Below are 21,630 nucleotides of genomic sequence, written 5' to 3' on the forward strand. Positions count from 1 at the left end.
TACATGAATATTATTTAAAATAATCAAGTTTTTAGTAACTACATCATATTATTTTGCTTATAGACTTCTTGAAGTTGGTTGTTTTGGTATCTACTATCTCCACCATCACTCTCTACCCTGTCCCTTCCCTGATAATTCAGTTTTTCATGTCAACATTTCAGACCTCCCTTTTAGTCTTAAAGATTTCTGGAATCCTCACCAGAGAGCACAGGCTAGCAGTTACCAAAAGGAGTTATTACCAGTTTCTCAATTCCAAATTCTTGATCCAAAATTCTAACATAATTGACAAATGCAGACAAAGTTCAGAAAGGGACAATATCTTTCTTGTAAAATCAAAGGTTAAGGCACTCCTTAACAGCTTATTAAAAAAATGTTAATGTCCAAAATGTTTGGACAAGGTCATGCTTTCCAGCCTTTTTGAAGAGTGTGAGATGTCCCTCCCATAACAGCACACACAAACTGGCTATTTTAAATCTCGCTCTACTTCAGATACTTTTGCTGGTTTTATTACACTCTTATCCCAGGTGAACACAAATAGATCGCTGCAGGATGACTGGCCCAGGCTCCACAACAGGGTGTCACTGAAGCAGGCCACTTCTCACTGTCCTCTGCTGTCCTACCTTTCCCCTAAGAACAGGCCACTAGTCATTTCTCTGTGACTAGTGAGAACAGACACCAGACTTACTCCCACGTTCTGTACAATGTCCACATACTGTGCCATTGTCCCTCTGGTAATAGTCGCTTGTGCAATTTAAACCTTTCAGCATTCAGCAGTTAAAATGAAACCAGACTCTAATAAGGGAAAAAACTGAGGCCAATTCAACAAATATTTTGTATATAAAATCATAAACAGATTTTTAAGTAGTTTTGAGGCAGATTTCTAGGAGCTCTTTTTTTTTGCTTCAATCTGCTTCTCAATACTACAGGAAATGGAGTTGTTGCATTGTTTTAGTTACTCATTCTCATATTCAACAAAGATTGTGTAATCCACTCTTACAAAGCAGGCAGAGTAGTAGTAATCAGGAACTGATTAAACTGCAACAGAGAGAAGCAACATGAACAAATGACCTTTTATTTCATTGAGAGATACAAAAGACATTTTTTTGTGCCAATAAATGGAACAAGCAGCCCAAATTCCTGGGAGTAAATAAATTCGCAACAAATGTCATGATGGCTGGCAAGGAGAGGTGGCCTAAGAGGGAAAAAGCAGCTGGAAGAATCCTATTACTAATAAATAACACAGTAATAAAAGTTACTAAGTTCCAATGTCCAGACCCGAAAATTTATCAGTTTTCTCCAATGTATTAAAAAAATTGCTTCAAATATTATCCCCATAAAAATTCTCTAACTCTAAAGGTTTCATGCTTAATGTCTTGCATCAGCGAATATATTCAGCAAACCGTTAATTTTTACAAATAACTCAAGTGTCCCTGTTTATAGTCCCCTGGAGACTTTGGTCATCACTGCAATGCCTGGCCAAGGGTGGGGCCCAAAGGAGAGTAGCATCCTTTTCTTAAAAAGATTGGATCTTTGGTCCCAATTTTTGAAACTATTACTACAATCTCTAATTTACTTATTTTTCAAGAAAAATAGATTTACAGAAAAAAATTAATTCAAGATAGTCCCTAAGTCATGGCAGTGGAGAATTCCCATGAGTCATTACCCTTCATTCCTTCTCTAGTTCTATGGTTAAATTTTTCCTTGCCTAAATCTTCCACCTCTTGGCTGTCCTGGAATGTATAAAGCACTAACATACATGTCATCAATCCTGTGTAAATGATTGAGTCCATACTAAAAAATAATTCTCTGGTATTTACAACTGCAACAAGAATATAATACACAGCTAGTTACCAATGTCTATTTCTTAATGTGCTTCACTGGAAAAATACATCAGCCAATTTCAAAATGCTGATATAAATGGTTTCAGTGGGGGCGTTTATGTGTGCTTAAAAATGTTATTTAAACTGGGCTAGAGAGTTTTATACTTAAGGAATACTGAACCAAAACAACAGGAGAAAATGGCATGATTTAAAAAGTATTCCTAAAGACAGGATGTTTGTTTGTTTTTTTTTAAAGTATATGACATGTATTATTTTCAAATAGATGTCTCATTCATCCATGCTTTTTGTCAAGGCTTAATTTTTAGGACTAAAGCCTCTTAAAAGCAGGGTTCATAGTTAAGAGATAATAATGAAGTCAGCAAAAACAGACAAAGGAGAAACTGATACAAGAATCAGGGCTTAGAATACAGTATATGCTGATCAAATAGATTTCTGTTTTGGTTCAATTTACAGTAAGGCAGGGCTGTCCCTCTGCAACTCTGCAGAAGAGTCCTCATAGTGTTGTGGCTATAAGAAATTTCTAAGAGTTCAGATATACAGATAAGCTAGTTTTATTTTATTATTAAAAAATTCCTTTCTTATAGCACTCTAAAGGCTTCTGAAGCATTATATAAATCTTTAAAATACCCTATTCCCCTTATTTTATTAATAAAAAACACAAAATATATTTTTATCTGCAGGTGAGCAACCATAAAGAAATCCCTTAAGAACTGAAATAGATTAATCTATGTTAACAAGGCACCTTAAAGCAACAAACCAAAACAATGAATCTAGTTAGGATTTTTAATGTTAGATCTAAAACCATTCATTAAGTGATGGGGTGGGAGGCCTTCCTAAACTGGCCTAATCCTATGTCCCTGGGTGGGCACCAGCACAGAAAAAGAAGGCAAGTAACCTTAACAGGGAACCTGGTCCATTATATTTCATCAATTGAATCCTTCCATGAAAATATATATATTGATGCTACTAAAACTCAGCCAACAAAACTGACCAAGTTGTCCAAATATGAGTGGAATACCTAGACAGTTTCCCTCCCCCTTCCCCAAATGCTCCTCTCAGAAGCTAGTCTCCCTGGGCAGCACAATGTCTCCCTTGGCTACTGCATACAGGGAACTGAGATGGCAAAGATCACATTAGAACACATTTCCCATAGCATTAGGTATTACTTAGAGGACAAAAGACCCAATTTAGCTTCAAACCAGTCTCTTAATGATTACAATCTGAACCATTAATTGGTCTCTACTTATACATTCTGAAATGGGCAAGGCTACAAGTGTACATGTCCATAAAGAGTTATAAATTTTTTTCTAATTGGTGCCAATATCGTCCAACTACATAAGTAATAAGAACCCCATCATTCACATTTCTAATTAAAGCAAGATCCCAAAGCTCAAAATATATCCAAGTAACCACGGAGCCTGTAACAGCCTATGGGAAAAGGTTTTTAGTGGATTGAGTTTCCACTTTTTCCTTGGGTGTCAAATGACAGAGAAGAAAATGAAGTAACCCAAAAGGTCAGCTGAAGCCTGAGTTATTAATTCACTATGAGAAGGGAGTAACAGAAGGTCCCAAAGTGGGAGGAGATGCAGTTTGGCATTGGGAGTGTCTCTGGCTCCAACAGGTGAAGCACATTACGAGGCCGTCACACAGTTCGCCTTCCTCCCATGGTCTTCTTGCCCTCGGCACATGTGGCCGACCATCAATTACTTCCCATAGAACTTCTTGTTGAGCAGGAAGATCAGGAGGTTGACATTGACTTTTGCTCTATCAAACAGTTTCATGACAGCAACCCCTTCATATTGCAGCTGTAACAGATCCTGCCCAAAGAAGAAAAATAAATACTGTTAAGAAAATCTTTGGAACTGGAAACGGGGGCAGTTATGCACTCAGCACAAACACAGATCTTAAAGAGGGCATGTTCATAATGGATCTGTGATTTCATCTCATTCTGGATAATCTTGCCACAAGGGAGCCATACAACCCTCTGGAGACTGACCTCTGGGTTGCTGTTTTTTTGTTTTTTTTTTTTTAACATTTCATGCTTAACAGTATAGCAATCATGCAGTGTATCTGCTATTTGTTAGAAGGTAACTGACTCATACATTTCTTAGATGAAAATAATAACCCTTATATCAATTCTGACATAGAAATCATTGTTAGTTTATGCTGCAGCCTGCTTAGGTATAAGCCTCTATATGTTGAAAGTGAACAGGAAATATGAAATCTGGTCAGCATACATCTCAAAGAGAAATAAATTCTGCATCAGATTGTATAATAAAACACTGATAAGCAGACTATTTATATAAAAATAGAGTAGTTTGGTGAATGTATTTTTCTGGTTAATTCATGTCTTGTGTTTTTCATATCATCATATTTGTCAAATAAGTCTTCTTTCTTTCTTCTTCTTTTTTTTTTTTGCAAGGCAACTGGGGCTAAGTGACTTGCCCAGGGTCACAGAGCTAGTAAGTGTCAAGTGTCTGAGGCAGGAGTGGGGAACCTGTGGCCTCCTGTGGCCCTCTAGGTCCTCAAGTGTGGCCCTTTGACTGAATCCAAACTTCACAGAACAAATCCCCTTAATGAAAGTATTTGTTCTGTAGAATTTGGACTCAGTCAAAAGGCCCCACCCAAGCACCTAGAAGGCCATATATGGCCTTGAAGCCTGAGGTTCCCCACCCCTGGTCTGAGGTCAGATTTGAATAAGTTTTCTAAAAAAGGAATATTTAATTGTTACATTTATCTATCTTTTCCCCCATTAGAGAGTACCACATTTCTCCAACTTTAGTGAAATGATGTCATAGAAAGAGGCTGAAGGTCTTTGACAGGTTGAAGACTAGTAGCTTCTGCAGTACCTTAATAATAGAACATTATAACGATAAAAGATGTAAATGACCTGTAAAAGACAGATCAATCTGCTAATTTTAGAGATGAGGAAATTGAGGCCCACTGAAGCTAGTTAATAAGAACGGTGGGACTAGAATCCAAAGTCAAACGGTCTTTCCACTGTACCATAGTGCCTATTATAAAAAATCTGGATAAAATGAGAATTACAATCTGAGATGGAAAACACAACGTTCAATAGAGAAGAGAAAGAATAGGACCCACGATGGGGCCTAAACAAGAAGCACCAGGCCCCTGACTCCAATTGTTGGATATTTCATATTTTGTGTTTTATGGTGAGCATGAATTTGTAAGACCCAGGCTACCAATCTTAGAACCTGAGAAGATTTTAAAAAGGGGGGGATGGGGTGACAAGGCAGGATTCCCAGGGCTAGAATGAAAAGGCCTCCTACAAGATCAATTCATCCATCATCTTAACGGTTAGTAGGGCCACATTTTAACTACTCCAGGCAATGGCAGAGAGACAGATTTGTCTGTGTGGATCTGACAAAACAGGATGTGGAGATGCACTATCCAAAAATTCATAAACATTTTAGTTCCCAACTCTCTTGCCCAATAAAATTAGATGAGGCATGGTAAGAACACTTTTACTCTGGAGTAAAAGTGGGACCTAGGTTCAAATCCCTGCTCTAAAACAGCTTCTTTCCTGCATGATCTTGGGCAAGACATTTCACTTCCCTCATTTTCTGACGAAAGTTTTCATCTTTGAGCTGTCTTTACGCTCTAAATCTTAAGAAAATCCTTTGATTCTCCTTCAGAGGTTCACATTGTACATAGGAACCTACTTACAAGATTATATCCTGTGTGTTTTAAATAGTTGTAAAAGGGAGACTTGGTAACTGGGGAGTATATTTCAGAAACTTGAACAAAGACAGTGACAAGTTTCTACCACATAAGTTATAAGTACAATCAATTCAGAGAAAATAGTGAGGATTGGCACTAAAAGTCAATGTCTAGTGAAAAAAAAAAAAAAGAAAATTTTAGTCACTGACTCTCCCTTACATGAAAATCTAGTTAAAAAAAAAGACATTAGGGACAATGAGTCCCCCCATTAGACAATGAAGGTTTTATACAGAGATCTCCACTGATGCATTGAGAGTAGTACAAATGACAATTAAAGGACCTATTATTTAAATCAAAGCCTCTTCCCACACACAGGATAAATATGCCAAGTGTATTTTTGTATTTTTCATTTACGTACGTAACAAAATATGCTTTAAAATCTAGAAATATACTCCATCAATTTCCTTCCCATAAACATTGAGATATTCCTGTATTTTTACATCAATTTATACTCTTTCCCAGATGACATTTTGTTTTTGTTTTTTTGGCAGGGCAATTGGGGTTAAGCGACTTGCCCAAGGTCACACAGCTAGTACATGTGTCAAGTGTCTGAGGCCGCATTTGAACTCAGATCCTCCTGACTCCAGGGCCAGTACTCTACTCACTGTGCCACCTAGTTGCCCCCCAGATGGCATTTTAAGAGAAAGTACTTAAATGGTAAGGAGAGACACTCATATCAGTGACAAACTGGAAGTGCCTAAACACTGCCCCTTTCTACCAATCCTTACATATAATGTCCTTGCCCAGTCGTGCCCAACTAGGAAGAACAAAAATTACCAATAACAATGCCCTGTTCAGACTCTATCTCGGCTCTCAAATGGCTGACTGATCATGTCACCTCTGCCTCAGTCTCCTCCTCTGTACAATGGGGACAACAACAGGCGCTACCTCAGCAGGGCCAGGCTCAAATGAGGCCAAACAGAGTTCTTTGCAATCAGTAAAGCGCTAGGAAAATGCCAAGTAGCTCTAACTGGTTTGATTCCTTTCCTTTTATCGCTCTAATCTACTCTCAAAGCTCCTACATAATCTCAGGACCCATGTTTAGACCAAGTACTAGCCCACAGTTTTTTTTCCAATGAGGAGCTGTCATTATTTAAACCTCTGAAAAGAATTTTCTCAAAAGTTTATTCTTTTTCTTTAGAGGAAGAGTGGGATAATGGAAAGAGCACTGAATATCCATGCCAAAGACCCTGAGTTCGAGCCCCAGCTCTGCCAATTACAAGTCGTGAGATGTCAGTTACGTCATGTAATCTGTGCCTCGGTTTCCTCATTGCCAAAATTGAATATATAGCATTTACAGGGCCTCTCAGAGTTATTGTGACAATTTAAAGAAATACTCTACGTGAAAGTGCTTTGTAGTCATAAAAAGCACTCTATCAACGAACTTCTCTATGTAGGGCCCTCTATGGAAAAAACACTCACCTGATAATGTAACATGAAAGTCTCCATCTGAACCCCCATAAATTTGGCTTTCACTTCAAAATCTCCAACCTCCTCCGTTGGGCTGATTTCAAATATCACATTTTTGAACCTGTTTTAAAAAAAAACAATAAATTGCCAAGAGATCATAGCTTGCTTGTCTTGTAAAAGAGGAGGATGACGGAGGGAAGCGGAAGGCTGTGAAATGAGGAAATTGGTTGAAGTCCATGAGCAGAAAGGTGAGACCACAGTGAATTGTGGCTTTTACTTATCACCTTATTTTCAGCCAGTAAAATTGTAAATATTTGCTCTGGAATTTAAACAGAAGATAGGATGTGGTCCCCAAATTAGCATCCCTGCTCTACTCAAGCAGAAGCAATCAAAGACCTCAACAAGACAGTATCAAAGGAAGTCTTTAGATTATCAAAATAAAGCAGTATCTACCCATCATGCAGTAGGAAAAAAAGGGTAGCAATAAAAAAAAGTTGGGCTGGAATTAGTAGAAAATAGGAAGGGAGATTAACACTGGGAAGGGATGGAGTGGGGGATAGTTAAGAGGGAAAAAAAGGGAGCCAAGAGAAGGATTTGGCTGGTCAGAAGCAGAAGGCCTAAGCACAAAGGAGTAAACACAGTCTTTGGACATCATGCTGGGGAAATTCTTAAAAGACAAAATGTCTCAGTTTCATGACCACAAGCCAACTACCATGCCAAGAATTACTGTGGAAAAAGAGGAAGGCTGATATTACATCACAATGGAGATGATCACAGACAGGTCCTACACGGAACAGAGTTTTGCGTAGTGTTGGGGACACTATCTGGAAACTGAGTACTCAACAACCTCTCCCATTTGTGACACAGCTGAGAACCAAAAAGAAAATTCAAAGGGCCCTGGATCCCAAATAGGTCAATACATGAAGGCTCATGCACTTTATTCACACCTCAACTCCCTTCCCAACTATAAATCCATCATACTAAAGAGGTCACGGGCACCCCAGGTCCTTACTCAGAACCTACATACTTGTACTTATACATTATCCTAACAATCCTAGATATATAGTTTCAAAGCCTACAACATATTATAAACGGTCAATCAGAAGGAAAAGGGAGTAATTGCTAAGGTAGACACCCTGCCAACAAGAAATGATACAGAAATATAATATATATATACACACACATATAAATATGTATATAATGTATGTACATATGTATGCATACACACACACACACACACGAGTCAACTACAATTTACCACGTGCTAAAAATACTGAAAAAAGCATGACATCCTGAAACCACATAGTATGGGGACTGACAGACAAACACTCCTCTATTCTCCCTCAACTCTGTCCCTTGACAGATCTCACCATGGGTTCACTCATCACTAATCACTCTCAAATCTATATTTAATAGACATGTAGTAAATCTATGTCTATTAGCCCAAATCTATCTCTGAACAGTCTCCACATTCCAAACGCCTACTAGATATCCCCGGCTGGTACTTCAAATTCATATGCAAGATGGTGTCATTACTTTCTCCTCTAACTCACCTATCCTTCAAATCTCCCTCTATCTGTTCAAAGTCCAATTACCCTTGTGGTCATTCTAGTTCCTAATTTTGGATTCATCCTCAATTCAGTCCCTCCTTACCAAGTCCTCCTCCCCCCACATACAATCAGTTGCCAACTTTGCTTGGTTCCATTTCCATCACATCTTTTGCATCTGCTTCCTCTCCACTTACAAGACTACCATATAGGTTTAAGCCCTCATTTCCTTGCCTCTAGTTCCATCTTAAGGGGACCTCTCCCCCACATTTAACTGCCAAAGTAATTGTCTTAAAAGCATGGGTGCTCAAACCACGTCGTTCTTCTCAAAAATATTCAGTGGGACCCTACTGCTTCTGAGATAAATTATAAATTAGCATCAAAAACCCATCACCATCTGCCTTTAAATCTACCTTTTTAATAGCTTTTTTTTTCACATCATTTCCCTTCATGAACTCAACTCCAGTGAGATGAGATTATGAGCTGTCCCAAAATGACATCTTCTGCCTCTACACATTTGTGCAGGCCCTCTCCATGTCTACAATCAATGCCCTCTTCATCTCCACCATTCAGAATCTTTTTCTTCCTTCAAGGCTTAGTTTAGGAGTCACTTCTTCCACTAAGATTTTCCTGACCCTTCCGGCCCCACCCCACCCCAAGCAAGAAGTGTTTTCCCTCTCCTGGAATCTTCTTAAAGTATGTTGGCTAGATCTCTCCCTTGCTGTCATCCTCCCCCATCTCCCTTCTCCCCTGAGTACATCTGTGTATATGTTATATCCATGCTATGCACCCCCAGCATGTAAACTCGAGTACAGAGGCTATTATCATTTTTATCTTGGTATCCCTAGCATCTTACAGATAATACTTTCTTAAAAATGTTAAATTAAAGACACCACAAGTCTCATAGTTATTCATTATAAAACTATATTATGGGTGTGTGTGTGTGTGTGTGTGGGTGTGTGTGTGTGTGTGTGTGTGTATGTGGAGAAGACAGGCAGGAAGAAGAGGAAGAGGGGGAAGAAGACAAAAAGGGGAAGGGAGAGGGAAATGGAGAGGACCCCCACTACAGCACAGCAAGATAATCAATGTTCATATTTGTACACCTGAATCATCAGTAAGTGGTCGAATTACATCCGGTAACCTTTTACTGAGGCACACAAGTGTGTCGTAGATTTGGGAAAAATTTCTACTTCAAACATATTAAGTTTCAGTGCTCAAAAACAGTAAATTCTTGATTACTTGGGAAAGTTACCTATCCAGAATAACTCATTTGCAGAGGACTACAACAGATTCTAGCATCCTAGACTTGGGAGTCAGAAAGATCTAGGTTCAAATTCCATCTGTGGCTCTCAAATGAGTATTAATGTATGTAAAGCACTTGCAGACTTTAAAACACATAGGAGCAGCTAGGTGGTGCAGTGGATAGAGCACTGGCCCTGGAGTCAGGAGGACCTCAGCTCAAATCTGGCCTTAGACACTGGACACATACTAGCTGTGTGACCTTGGGCAAGTCACTTAGCCCAACTGCCTGGCCCAACCCCTTCCAAGAGAAAGAAAGAAAAAAACACACACTATGTGTTATTGTTATTACAAACTTAAAAGCAAGAACAGCTACCACCTACCAAAAATAGTTTATACAATCCAGAAGAGATTATCTAGAATGTACTGAAGCTGTTCCTATTTTACTCCAATTATTCTAATCACAGTTAGGGGAACTTAAAAAATGTGTGTGTGAAGAAAGAATTTGGAGGAGAAAAAATCCTTATAAGAAATGAATTGCCATTTGAAATTATCTTTCTTTGGCCATGAAAATATCAGGTGTCAAAAACAGGTGTATTCCTTCTTACCTGCCTGATTTTCGGAAAACTAAACTACCATGTGTGTGCTTTACCATATACCCTGGTGCCATCTAGTGCCAGTCTTGTAAGAAGTCAGCCCACAGTTTCCTAAATAGCATAGAAACCAGAATTTAGCTAACAGAACCAGTTGGGTAGGAGGTGACATTTGATCTTTGCATACTCAAGAAAAAAGTGTCATAGGATAGCTTTTCTTTGAAAGCAAAATGCATCAAATGTCACTAAATGGGTAATATGCCCTCATTTGGACTTTGGAGAGGAAACTATGGTGAGAGAAGATTATCTATATGACAGAGAGACAGATTTAGAAATAAAGATGAGAGAGAGAGAGAAAATGTGTGTGTGTGTGTGTGTGTGTGTGTGTGTAAGATAGTACAAGCTGGTCATCCCTCCTAGAGACTAGATCCAAGTAATAATTCCTGCCCTATTTATTTCATCAATGGGGTTATTTTTAAAAATCATAGCTCAAGGGATGGTGGTCACAACTGACCAGTATTGGTCCAGCAAGTCAGCAAGTAGCATGGAATGTGACCCAGGTAGAAGTCACACTTCTAATATGCTCTCCTATACTATTCTGGGCAGATCACATGACCTCTAGAAATCCTAGCCAGCCTGCTTTCACTGTAAGGTGGAGAACAAATTTTGTCACTAGAAAGTTCCCTATGGTGATGAAATCATAGACCTTGACTTAAAAAAAAAAAAAAAGACAATCAGAAAATCAGTTTTTCAGGGTGGTTGGCTCCCACCTTTAAAGCACACAGAATTGGAGCTTGTTCTAAATGGCTTTAAAGAATCAGAGAAACATAGCTCCCACTTTCTCACTACAATGATGTTATTTGTTAATTTTACCAAATTACTGATGAAATGTGTCCCAGGGGAGTCCCCTCCAAGCTGCCCATGATTCTCTAAGAATTGTGAAGAGATGATGCTAGGTCACTCACAGGACAGTAGTGGGCTGCAACTGAGAGACTGAGTTGTCTGTGCCCCAAAGCTAGATAATGAGCTGGGGGTGGACGGAGGGCACAGCATAGAGACCTTAAAACTGTCTCACACTCACTGCTCACAGGCTTCTCTGCTTCTGAGAAGCATTCACACCTTTCTAAAGGTCTCAAAACCCTTTCTTGTTTTGTCTGGGATAGGAGAGATCCCATCTGTAGAAGGGCCGACGCTAACTCTAACTTTGGGGTGACGGTTAATTTGTCGTGGTTATCTTTAACAGGGTACGTCCTCCTTCTTTAATGGGTCAGGAGGAGTCCTAGAGGAAACCAGTAAGGGCCCTTAGAACACAAGAGGTGTTCAGTAAATACATGTTGTTGCAGATGATGATGACAAAAGCCCAGTTGAGAGAGAAGCGGCACACTGAGGAGAGCCACTTCTCTTTTGGAAGATAGAAGCTGGATAAACTCTTGCTAAGGAAAAAAATATGTTAAATAAGCTGAAGGTTCTTAGGCTGAGGTAGGGGAAGGCAACGTCCCTACCGTCCCATCTCTGGTTCATCTAGCTCTTTAATTCTCTCTGTCCAGATCTAGAAAGAACGACAGGAAGGGATGCCACGCTTGGAAAAGAGAAGCTGATGGCTCCCATGGAAATAACACAAGACTGCTGCTCACAGAGCTTGGGTGGGGGTTGGCCAAAAAAAGAACTCTGCCTAAATCTTGAAACAATTCTGGCACAAGCAGCACAATGAGGTATAGTTAATCAAATAATGGACACATATTGCTTTCAAAGAAAGGCACCTTAGGCCCATTTGTGCCCCTAGGAAGGTAAGCTTTGGGCATGGGATTTCTTGATAAGACAGTTTGTGATAAGACAGGCAGTTTAAGATGACATTCAAATGATCACCTAAATAAGATGTAAAGCCAGCATGACACAGACAGAAATTTCTGTATGCAGATCAGTTCCTTGTAAATAAAGTTAGACAGTCAACTGGACACTCACTGATTCACTTGAAGGTCCTCAATTTCCAGAAGGACTCCCTTCTCATGTAGTCGTGCGGCTGTGTATTTCAGGGAAATCTTTTTACTTTTCTTTCCTTTCATCTCTCTTGGCTTCTTAGACACCCTGTGGAAACAAAGGGGAGCATTGGATGTCAACAGCTACATATCCCATGCTTAATCTCAGCAAATGGTCCAGGAATCAGAGGTCACGGGTCAAAGAAGTTTGCCTTAAAAAGTAATGACCAATATCCACATGGGGTCAAAATGGCCCAGCATTCTGCACCACCAACTGCTTACTCTTGGCTATGAGTTCTACTTCCAGTTTTGCAACTCATTTTCAAGTTAATTTTGAGTAATTCATTCACTATCTAGGACTCATCTTCAAAACAGAATTACTGATACAAAATTCCCATTCACAACTAATATCTTCCTTGTATTCCCCACCACATCTAAGATGGGAGTATATATATAGTGTAGGTTTAAAAAAATACTTGTTGGCTAATTTAGCACAGCTGTAAAAAGACACTGAGTCCCAGTCCAAGACACTATAGACTTCATTCCATAAAGAAAAGAGAACCATTCTAAATTGCTGAACAAGAACATGGCATAATGATAGCAGTTTTAGCAAGAAGAACCAAGCAGGGGAATACAGAATAGCCTGGAATTCCGGACAGGAAGCACCTCTGGTGAGAATATTTTGTCCTTCATTCATGGCTAACTAGAATGAGAAGACAATGGAGAGCAGGGAAACTAGAGAGGCTTATATTCAAAGTAAAGGGTGACAAGGGGCTGGACTACAGTGGCAGCAATGGAAATGGGAGATGAAAAACAAAACTTAAACACACAATCAGAATAACTCAAGATCTGGCAGCTTCTACATTAAGAGATCAAAGGGCTTGGAAAACAACTGTATTTTGAAGAGAAGGAAGCTAGGTGGTGCAGGGGATGGAGTACAGGGCCTGGAGCCAGGAAGACCTGAGTTCAAATCTCGCCTCAGACACTAGCTGTGTGACCCTGGGCAAATCACTTCACCCTTTTGCCTCCTCAGTTTCCTCATCCGTAAAATGAGCTGGAGAAGGAAATCACAAACCACTCCAGTATCTTTGCCAAAAAAAAACCCCAAATGGGGTCACAAAGAGTCAGACGTGACTGAACAATACCTGAACAAAAACAACAAATTCTGAGGAGAAAATCAGCAGGACTTGGTGAATGAGTAAGTGGAGAAAAAAGAGAAACAATCAAGCAAAGTTCTAGGTGTAGAAGAGCAAAGGGGGAAATAGAGAAGTAGGCAACAACAGTTCCAGGGAAAAGAGCCAAGGAAGGAAACAAAGAGAGGCAGGAGCACGTAGAGAAATGGTTAAGAGTGTGCAAATGGCATGGAAAGGCACTGGAAGAGAGAGTTTCAAGAAGTGAATGTGGTTACGAGTTTTGAATATAACAAAGAGGTCAAAAAAGACAAGACATCTAAGAAAACTTTCCCGAAAGTATCTACACCATGACCAAGCACTCTTAAAAACCCAAATTACCTCAATCCAAAAAAATTAATCTGTAACGGTATAATCTGGCCATGACATTTATCCCTTTCTGGCTTTCAACTGCTTCAAGTATCAAATGAAAGGCTGGCCCGATGAGATGTTCTCTCAGATCACTTCCATCTCAAGTTTCCGATTATCATTTTCAGTAAAAGGTAAGATGTCTGGGAATAAGAAAGCCTTTCCCAGAACCCTCAAAATCATATTAAAAAGAAAGTTATCTATTATATTAATCTGTAACGCAGGCCCTGCTTGAACACCTTATCATAATGCTCAAGCCAACTAACTGAAGAACAGCCAGAGATTGATGGGAATACAAAAAGGAAAATAGCAACCAGTCAGCCACGCACTTCAGGCCAGGTTATGGACGAGCACAATCTGCCCTCACTTACCTTTCCCTGCCTTCTCCCACCTCTTTTCTAGTCCCACGCTCTTACCCAGGTCAGATTTTTGAAAAACACTTACTTGCCCTTGCTGGCTAAGTTATCCAAGCAGGTTTTGATGTAGCTTTTATAATAGTCCACTTGCTCGCCATAAAACGTGGCCTTGGAGTTCAGAGCATTGTAAGTCTGCTGCAGTTTGACCAGCTCAGCTTTTCTCCTCTGTCGATACCTCCGCTGATTCCGGATATCCTATGGAAAACAGAAGAGCAAGACTGACCGACCAGAGGAAAAACATAAAGTGTGTCTTAAGCTCTTCTTGATTTTTCCTCATCAAATTCTATAGCTGAATATTTACCCTTTACTTTGAAAATGGCCAAACAAGTAACACTCTATTGAGAAATAAAAAATTCTGATTTCAGTGATTTTATTTTGCATGCATGCCTTGAAGAATGTTAAGCTGACAAAGAATTTTTTGGCGCTGCCCCAGGGAGTAGGCAAAAGTGCATTGTTCGACATAAAGGGCTGGGGTGGGAATTCTTCCATTTGAGAGAACACCATAGTTCTTTCATAATCTGAAGGCAGGTTGCTGACTGTGAAGGGCCTGAAATGCAAACTGCCAAAGAAAGGCAGAACACGTGGTTTCCCCAGTGCATTACCTTGGCAATGTCATTGATCAGTTCCTGGTATTTGTTCTTTGGGTTCACCGTCCCAAGCTCTACCAGCTTCTTCAAACCCGACTGGATCTTTTCCTTCTTCTCTTGGAGGCTCAGATTACTGTCTTCCTTGACAGATTTGGCTTTTTTCATCTTGTCAGGAGTTTTGGCATCACGGATAGCTCGCTTCTGCATGGCTCTTTGATGTTCTGCTTCCTAAAGAAGTCAAAAGAAAAGTTCCACACCAGCCCATGCTAATACTAAAAACCGAGAAAGAGTATTATATCCAGCATTCTTTTATGTATCACACCACTGGAATAGAACAAAAAACGGAACAAGTCTTTTTTGACTCTAATTTACAGATGAGGCAAAGAGAGATTAAGGGCCCTGTTTACAGCAATAATCAGGGAAAGGCATGTGATTGGAAGTCAGGTTCTTTCTCCTCCGATGAACTGTTTATTCCCATATAAACCCCTTCCCGGACCCTCTTTCTGACACACCAACAGAATGGTGGGACTGGAAATGGTCAGCCATTAATCTCCCTAACTTTATGCCATGGTACGAAATTACCAATGCCTACTATTTCTCCTAGATACTGTTTACACTCATTCCACTTTTTAATAACTAAACACAGACTTGCTACCTCTACTTCCCAGCCACCCATTCTCCTTTAAAATTCAAAGGTAATAGGCTTTCTGCCCCCACCATTCTACTCCAACTTCTTTCCTCAAAGGTAACCTCCTTTGAGTCAAAACCAATGCCTTTACTCCACTCTCATTCCCTTCTATTTCTCAGCATTACTAACCACTGTAAATTATCCTCTCTGAAACATTCTCCTCTCTTGGCTTCCCTGACACTGCATTTCCCTGGTTCTCTTCCCACTTATAAAATCTCTCTTCTGATAAGGTTTGCTAGTTCCTCTTCCTATTCTTACGAGGCAGCTAGGTGATGCGGCTGAAAGAGCACTGGATTTAAATTCAAACAGGGCCTCAGATACCTATTATCTATGTGACCCTAGGCACGTTACTTAACTTCTGCCTCACTTTTCTCATCTCTAAAATAGGGATAATAACAGCACCTACTTCCTGCAAGAATAAAATGAGACAATATTTGTAAAAGCACTTTGAAAATTTTCAAGCATTATGTAAATCAGGGCTGTCCAACCTTAGGTTTTTATCGAAACAATAGACAATATATTTTGATTTGCCATTTTAGTGAGAGTTCTGGGTAGCTTGGCTCTGTTTACTAAAGCATTTATGTAAATTTCTATGCTTGTAAGCAGGCTGCATAAATCACACTGCAGGCGCTCAGGCCACATTTTGGACAGCCCAGCTATTATACCTGTCCATATATGTGTGTGTATATATGTATATATGTGTACATGTGTGTGTATATATATACATACACACACGCACACGCACACACACACACACATATATATATATATACACACACATACACATACATATTCTGACAGAGAGAATGTTTCTATCCACCACCCCCCAACCCTCAACAGTGAGCTCACCCACTCTTTGAGCTCAAGTTATCACCTCTAAAATACTCCCAAATCAACATCTGTGGACCAGACCTCTGAGCTAAGCTAAGCCCCAGTCCCAGAATTTGAGCCACCTACAGAACAGTTACTTTTAATATCCCATCATTATTTCATATATAACATAGAACTGGTTTGTCTTCCCAACTTCACCATTCTGTTTATTGAAACACTACTTACCTAGTTACCTGGGCTAAAAAAACTTGGCAGTCATCTTTAACTACAATCTGTTCCCTTGATGCACATATTCAAAGACCTAATTACAGCCTAATTCACTAGGACTAGAAGAAACTAAGAACTCATCTAATCCAACCTCCCTGTCTTGCAGTTGAAAAAAAGTGAGGCCCACAAGGGTGGAGAACCTTGACCAAAGTCACAAAGCTAATGAAGGAGAATGGCTGCGCCACTTCCTGGGTCTCTAGCCTCCCCAGCCCAGTACGCCTCTCACTACATGACACTGCCAGGACCTAGCAATATGGCTTTGCAATGTTCCTCACCATTCATTTTACTGCCACTCTAGCCCTGATTCTTATTTATGCCTAAACTATTTAAACAGATTCTTCCTATGGTCTCTTCTCTCTACAATTCATCCTCAATATGGCTACCAGATTAATCTTTCTTAAACACCATTTTCATCATCTTATTCATCTTTTCATAAACCTATTCGTTAACACATCAAATTCAAACTCCTTTACCTAACTTTCATGACCCTTTATGATCTGTTCTGATCTGTAATTTAACTAAATCCATCTGAATCATGAGCCACTTGGGGCCACGAACCATGCCTGACCCTCCTTTAATACAGGCACAGTGATCAGAATCCACAGCTGGCTAACTGACCAGTCCTGTATCAAATCAAATAAAGTCAGCTAACTCCAGGTTTTTACAAAAACTTCTAACCTCACATCTACACAGCAACTTATTACCCATGTGCACACACACATTCTATACTCCCGACAAAGTTTACCTCTCATATGGCTTCCAAAACTGAATTTTACCTCTCCCTACCCATCCATATCATACCAGTGACCAGCTAGATGTTTCACCTCTGATCAACTCAGTGCCCATCCTCCTTGTCACCACCTATACTCTTTGTGAGCCTAGTTTAATTTTAAAAAAGCTCAGAATGAAGCTAATATTCTCAGTTGTACCTGTTCACTGGTGGTAGGCGTTTCAAGGATCTCAGTTAGTGTCTCTCCTGGCTGGAACCGGATGACATCCACAATTAAATGCTTTGTACTGAAGGAAAAGAAAACATGTTTCAAAGATCTTAAATTGACCTGCGTGACAGCAAATCAAATGCTGCTGATGCCAGGCCTTCGAGGACGCTCACAGCTATTTATGCAGCTTTCAAGAAAATGGAACTGTGTGGGATAGAAGAATTCCAAGAAATTAATTTCATTCCAGTCATCTAATGAGAACAAATTCCTGCTAAATGCAATACTCAGGATGGGCAGGATCAAGGCAAGTCAAAGCCCAAGCATGAGGCACAAGCCAAACTTCCTCACTCACTAAGACCATGAGATTAATTTAGTTCTATCATTCCTACTACTTACTAAATTCAATACTCACTTAAGCAAGATAGTCCGAGCATCCATTTCTGAATTTTCATCTCCAGGCACATCAAATTTGTTTGTCAGTGTGAGAGATACTTCTGTCTTAGCCAGGGCCTCCTTATTTGGGTCATTTAAATTGCCAGACCCTTCCCCTAGATTTGCAGGGAAATAATTAACAGAATGAGACTGGTAAAGAAAGAATGTAAGAGAAGATTCAAGAAAAATTTTTTTCCTACCTCTAGAATACAAAAAAGCCCACTGGTGTGCCAAGAACAATCACTACTAGTTACAAAAAGGAACACCTGTGCCATTCAAATGAAAGGCACCAAGGAATTCATAACAACGATGATTTCCACTTCATCTCAACAACCCAATATACCTGACTTGGGACTTTGGACCACCCCCGCCACCCCCAGGATCTGAAATTCACTTTAAGATTATAATTCCTTCCTCTGCTCCCTGTGGCTTTTCCTGAGATTTTTTTTTTCTGGAACAGAAGGCAAGACTCACCAATGAGGGACTCAATAGTAGGCACTTCCCCAAGATCATCCAGTAGCTCGTGAATGGGATCATTGTGTTCAGGAGCAATGGCATCCTGGTGATCTAAAAGCAACTGGAGAAAATGTTACTGTCAAAAGCTTGTCGGTAACCACTCTAACGGTCCATGCTTCCAGCACTGTATTTTATAAAAAAAGGCAAGAGGGTATGATGCCTGCCTTCAGCGAGCTTATGATGCAACAGCAAAGACCATCCCAAAGAAGCATGTATTTTTAAAAAAGGCCAGTTTTCCATTTGCTTCTGTCTGGTCTAGTTTAACAGATTAGGGTGTGTGTAGAAGCAATGATAACCTTTTGATACCTCACTGGCAACAATGGAGAATTTCAAGTGTTTCGATTATCTTCTCATGTGACATCAGGAAGAGAAAAGGCCAGCGCAAAAGGAATGTTCAAAAATCACTCTAGATTTTAAGGAATTAAGTCATCAATGTACCTAATAAGCAGTCCAAACAAAACTTATCAGTTGCAGCAAGGTACCCTTTGCTCTGGGAGGATCATCTGTAGGTGCCGTGCACTCCCTCCTTCCTGACGCTCTCTGTGGTCCACCACGTCCTTGGCTCTTCTGACTCTCTAACTCATGCTGCACCTAATTTACTGACTCTGTCTTCCACTTCCTGTGCCATGAGTACTTCTCAAGATTCTGTCCTTGGCCACCTTATCTTCTAAGCCTATATTCACTTCTTTAGTGATCTCATTCACTCTTATGTCTTCAACTATGGTGAGAGGTGGGTAACTCTCTAATCTGCACCTATGGCCTAGACCTCCTCCCTGTGCTCCATAAGTACATGTCCAGCAGTTTACCAGGCAACTCCACCTGGACTAAATGGAATTACATATGAATACTTACTTGATTCTTAGTATTAACCAATTAAATTCATGTTACATCATGTCTAGGGAAAAATACATGAGATCTAGAATATTGCTTTCAGGAAAAGTAAATAAAGATACAAGATGTCACTATGCCAGGTGGGAAAACAGGACAAGTCTTTTAGTAGAAAGACTGATAAAAATGTCAGTTAATTTCTGCTTCTTGCCTCTCCTCCTTAAGTTAGCACTATTCAAGGTGGAAAGTTAAGATCTAGAGGTAATAAATAAAGGAAAATAAACTGGTAGCAAAAATCACTCCAGGCCATGGAAAATGGATGAAAAAATGCAGAGGATCCAGACAAAAAAAAGAGGGAGCAAGAGGAATAGGAATTTTTTAAGACAATGTTAATTAAAAATAATTAAGAATAACAAAATGGAAACAACAGGACAAATATAGGATATAGTAAGAGCTAAGGGATGACAAGGTGTTTCAATTCCAAAACAGGCAAGAAGCAGCCAGAAAACACCCGTTAAAAGATTATGATGCTGAAGCACTATGAGATGGAAAAGTGTATATATACTTTGATTTCCGGGGTAGCAAATTTGTCTCTGTAGTTACTACTCTTAGGAATTCCTGAAAAGAGTTGCTGACATAACAATATCCAGTTCCCAAGGCAGCCATCAAAAACAAGATCGGTGGAGACATTCCAAACAGGCAGATTAACAATAATAATAATAATAATAAGATGATGATGATGATGATAAATGATGATAGCACCACGTATAACATTTTAAGGCTGGGAAAGCATTTACAGGCATGATCCCATTTGATCCTTCTCCCAATCTATAGAAAAAGGGAATAAAGTTTCGGAGGGTTCACTGACTTGCTGGGGTCACACAGCCAGCATGAGGTAGGATCTTCAGGTCCTCCTGACTCCACATCCAGTACTCTCTACCCTGTGTCATGTGGATACCTAGGCAGGACCACAAAGAATGAGATCTTCACTCTCTTCTGGTTAGAACCAAGTGTTCTCTCTGACCCAAGTAACATTTTCTCAAATCATGCTTAGAGGACAGACAGAACTGGCCCGGGCCCCAAGAGACCGAAATTCAAATCCAACCTCAGACAATTGCTGTGTTATTCTCAGCAAGTCACTGATCATTTCTGAATTTCTATTTCCCCATCCATAAAATAGGGTAATAATATCACCCACATCACAGGGCAGGTGTGAGGACCAAGTAAGACAATGCCTTATGAAATGCCAATGAAAACTTTAAAAAATACAAAAATGTGAGTTGTTGGTCTCATCATCATCATCATCTTTATCACCATCAGACTGTTCATCAGCCTCATTCCTGCCCTTTGGCACGGCTAAGTCATCCTGCAGAAATAAAGGCAAAATCAACCACTCCCCTTGTTGGTGTCAAGGCCTGAGGAGGGAGCCTTCCCAACATGGGAAGGACAGCACTTTATACCTCTCCCCTTCCACACCACGTATAATCCCAATGTCCTAGGAGCATTTAAAGACAGAATGTGGAATCCAGGGACTAGGGGAAAAAAGAGATACTTACTGTGTGGGTATTGATGATTTCACCAATAGAAATGTAGATAACTGGTTTGGTGACGGTCACTAAGTCAGAATACTCATCCACATTAAATTTATCCTGCAGCTCTGGCACATCACATGCAGTCTGAAAAAAGCGTCTAGAAAAAGCACCCACCACCCCCATACACAAAATAAATTATTAACACATAAGGAAAAGGTTGAGAGAATATTTTATAATTCTCCCATTCAGGAGTTCACAAATACCACCACTAAATCAAAGTGCGGAAGGAATGAATCCACATGTAATTGCTAAGTCTACAGTGTGACACTGCTATCATATTCCCTCTCCCTAATAACCCTCTCCCCACCATTCCGCATCCTCCCTGAAAGCACAGTGCCACAAGGCCATGGTTTAGGCTTCTAATGGCTCCCACAAGATGTGCACACTGCTACATACAATTTGATTCCTTGTACGCAGGCCCAGACAGAGCCTTAAGCTTAAGTTAAAGGTTAAGTTAAAAGCTTAAAATTAGAGACTGACCCAATAGTCTTTTGTTCTGTTAAATATGGTTACTGTCTCCGTCCTGGCCCTTCCCCAGCAACTTTAGGGGGAGAAGGGAAGTGGCAGGGAACGGGGGGGGCGGGGCAGGAATGAAGAATAGCAGCTTACTATATTGACTCTTACTTTACTAAGAAAACTGTATTTCCTAA

The 21,630-nt window shown here is 40.0% G+C and overlaps 1 protein-coding gene across 1 annotated transcript in view; it reads right to left on the reverse strand.

Annotated features, from left to right (window-relative positions):
- Positions 1-1,051: 1,051 nt before the first annotated feature.
- IQGAP1 (IQ motif containing GTPase activating protein 1) overlaps positions 1,052-21,630 on the reverse strand; it is a 125,027-nt gene continuing 104,448 nt past the window's right edge. Inside the window, exons 30-38 of the mRNA XM_036734398.1 lie at positions 20,945-21,077; positions 18,519-18,621; positions 18,025-18,160; positions 17,604-17,691; positions 14,904-15,116; positions 14,330-14,496; positions 12,334-12,456; positions 7,005-7,113; positions 1,052-3,658 (exon numbers count right to left, since the gene is read on the reverse strand). Coding sequence (XP_036590293.1) covers positions 3,545-3,658; positions 7,005-7,113; positions 12,334-12,456; positions 14,330-14,496; positions 14,904-15,116; positions 17,604-17,691; positions 18,025-18,160; positions 18,519-18,621; positions 20,945-21,077 — 1,186 coding nt within the window. The 3' untranslated portion in view covers positions 1,052-3,544. The remainder of the gene's footprint in view (positions 3,659-7,004; positions 7,114-12,333; positions 12,457-14,329; positions 14,497-14,903; positions 15,117-17,603; positions 17,692-18,024; positions 18,161-18,518; positions 18,622-20,944; positions 21,078-21,630) is intronic.

The sequence above is a fragment of the Trichosurus vulpecula genome, chromosome 8 (genome assembly GCF_011100635.1).
Source record: "Trichosurus vulpecula isolate mTriVul1 chromosome 8, mTriVul1.pri, whole genome shotgun sequence".
NCBI lineage: Eukaryota > Metazoa > Chordata > Mammalia > Diprotodontia > Phalangeridae > Trichosurus > Trichosurus vulpecula.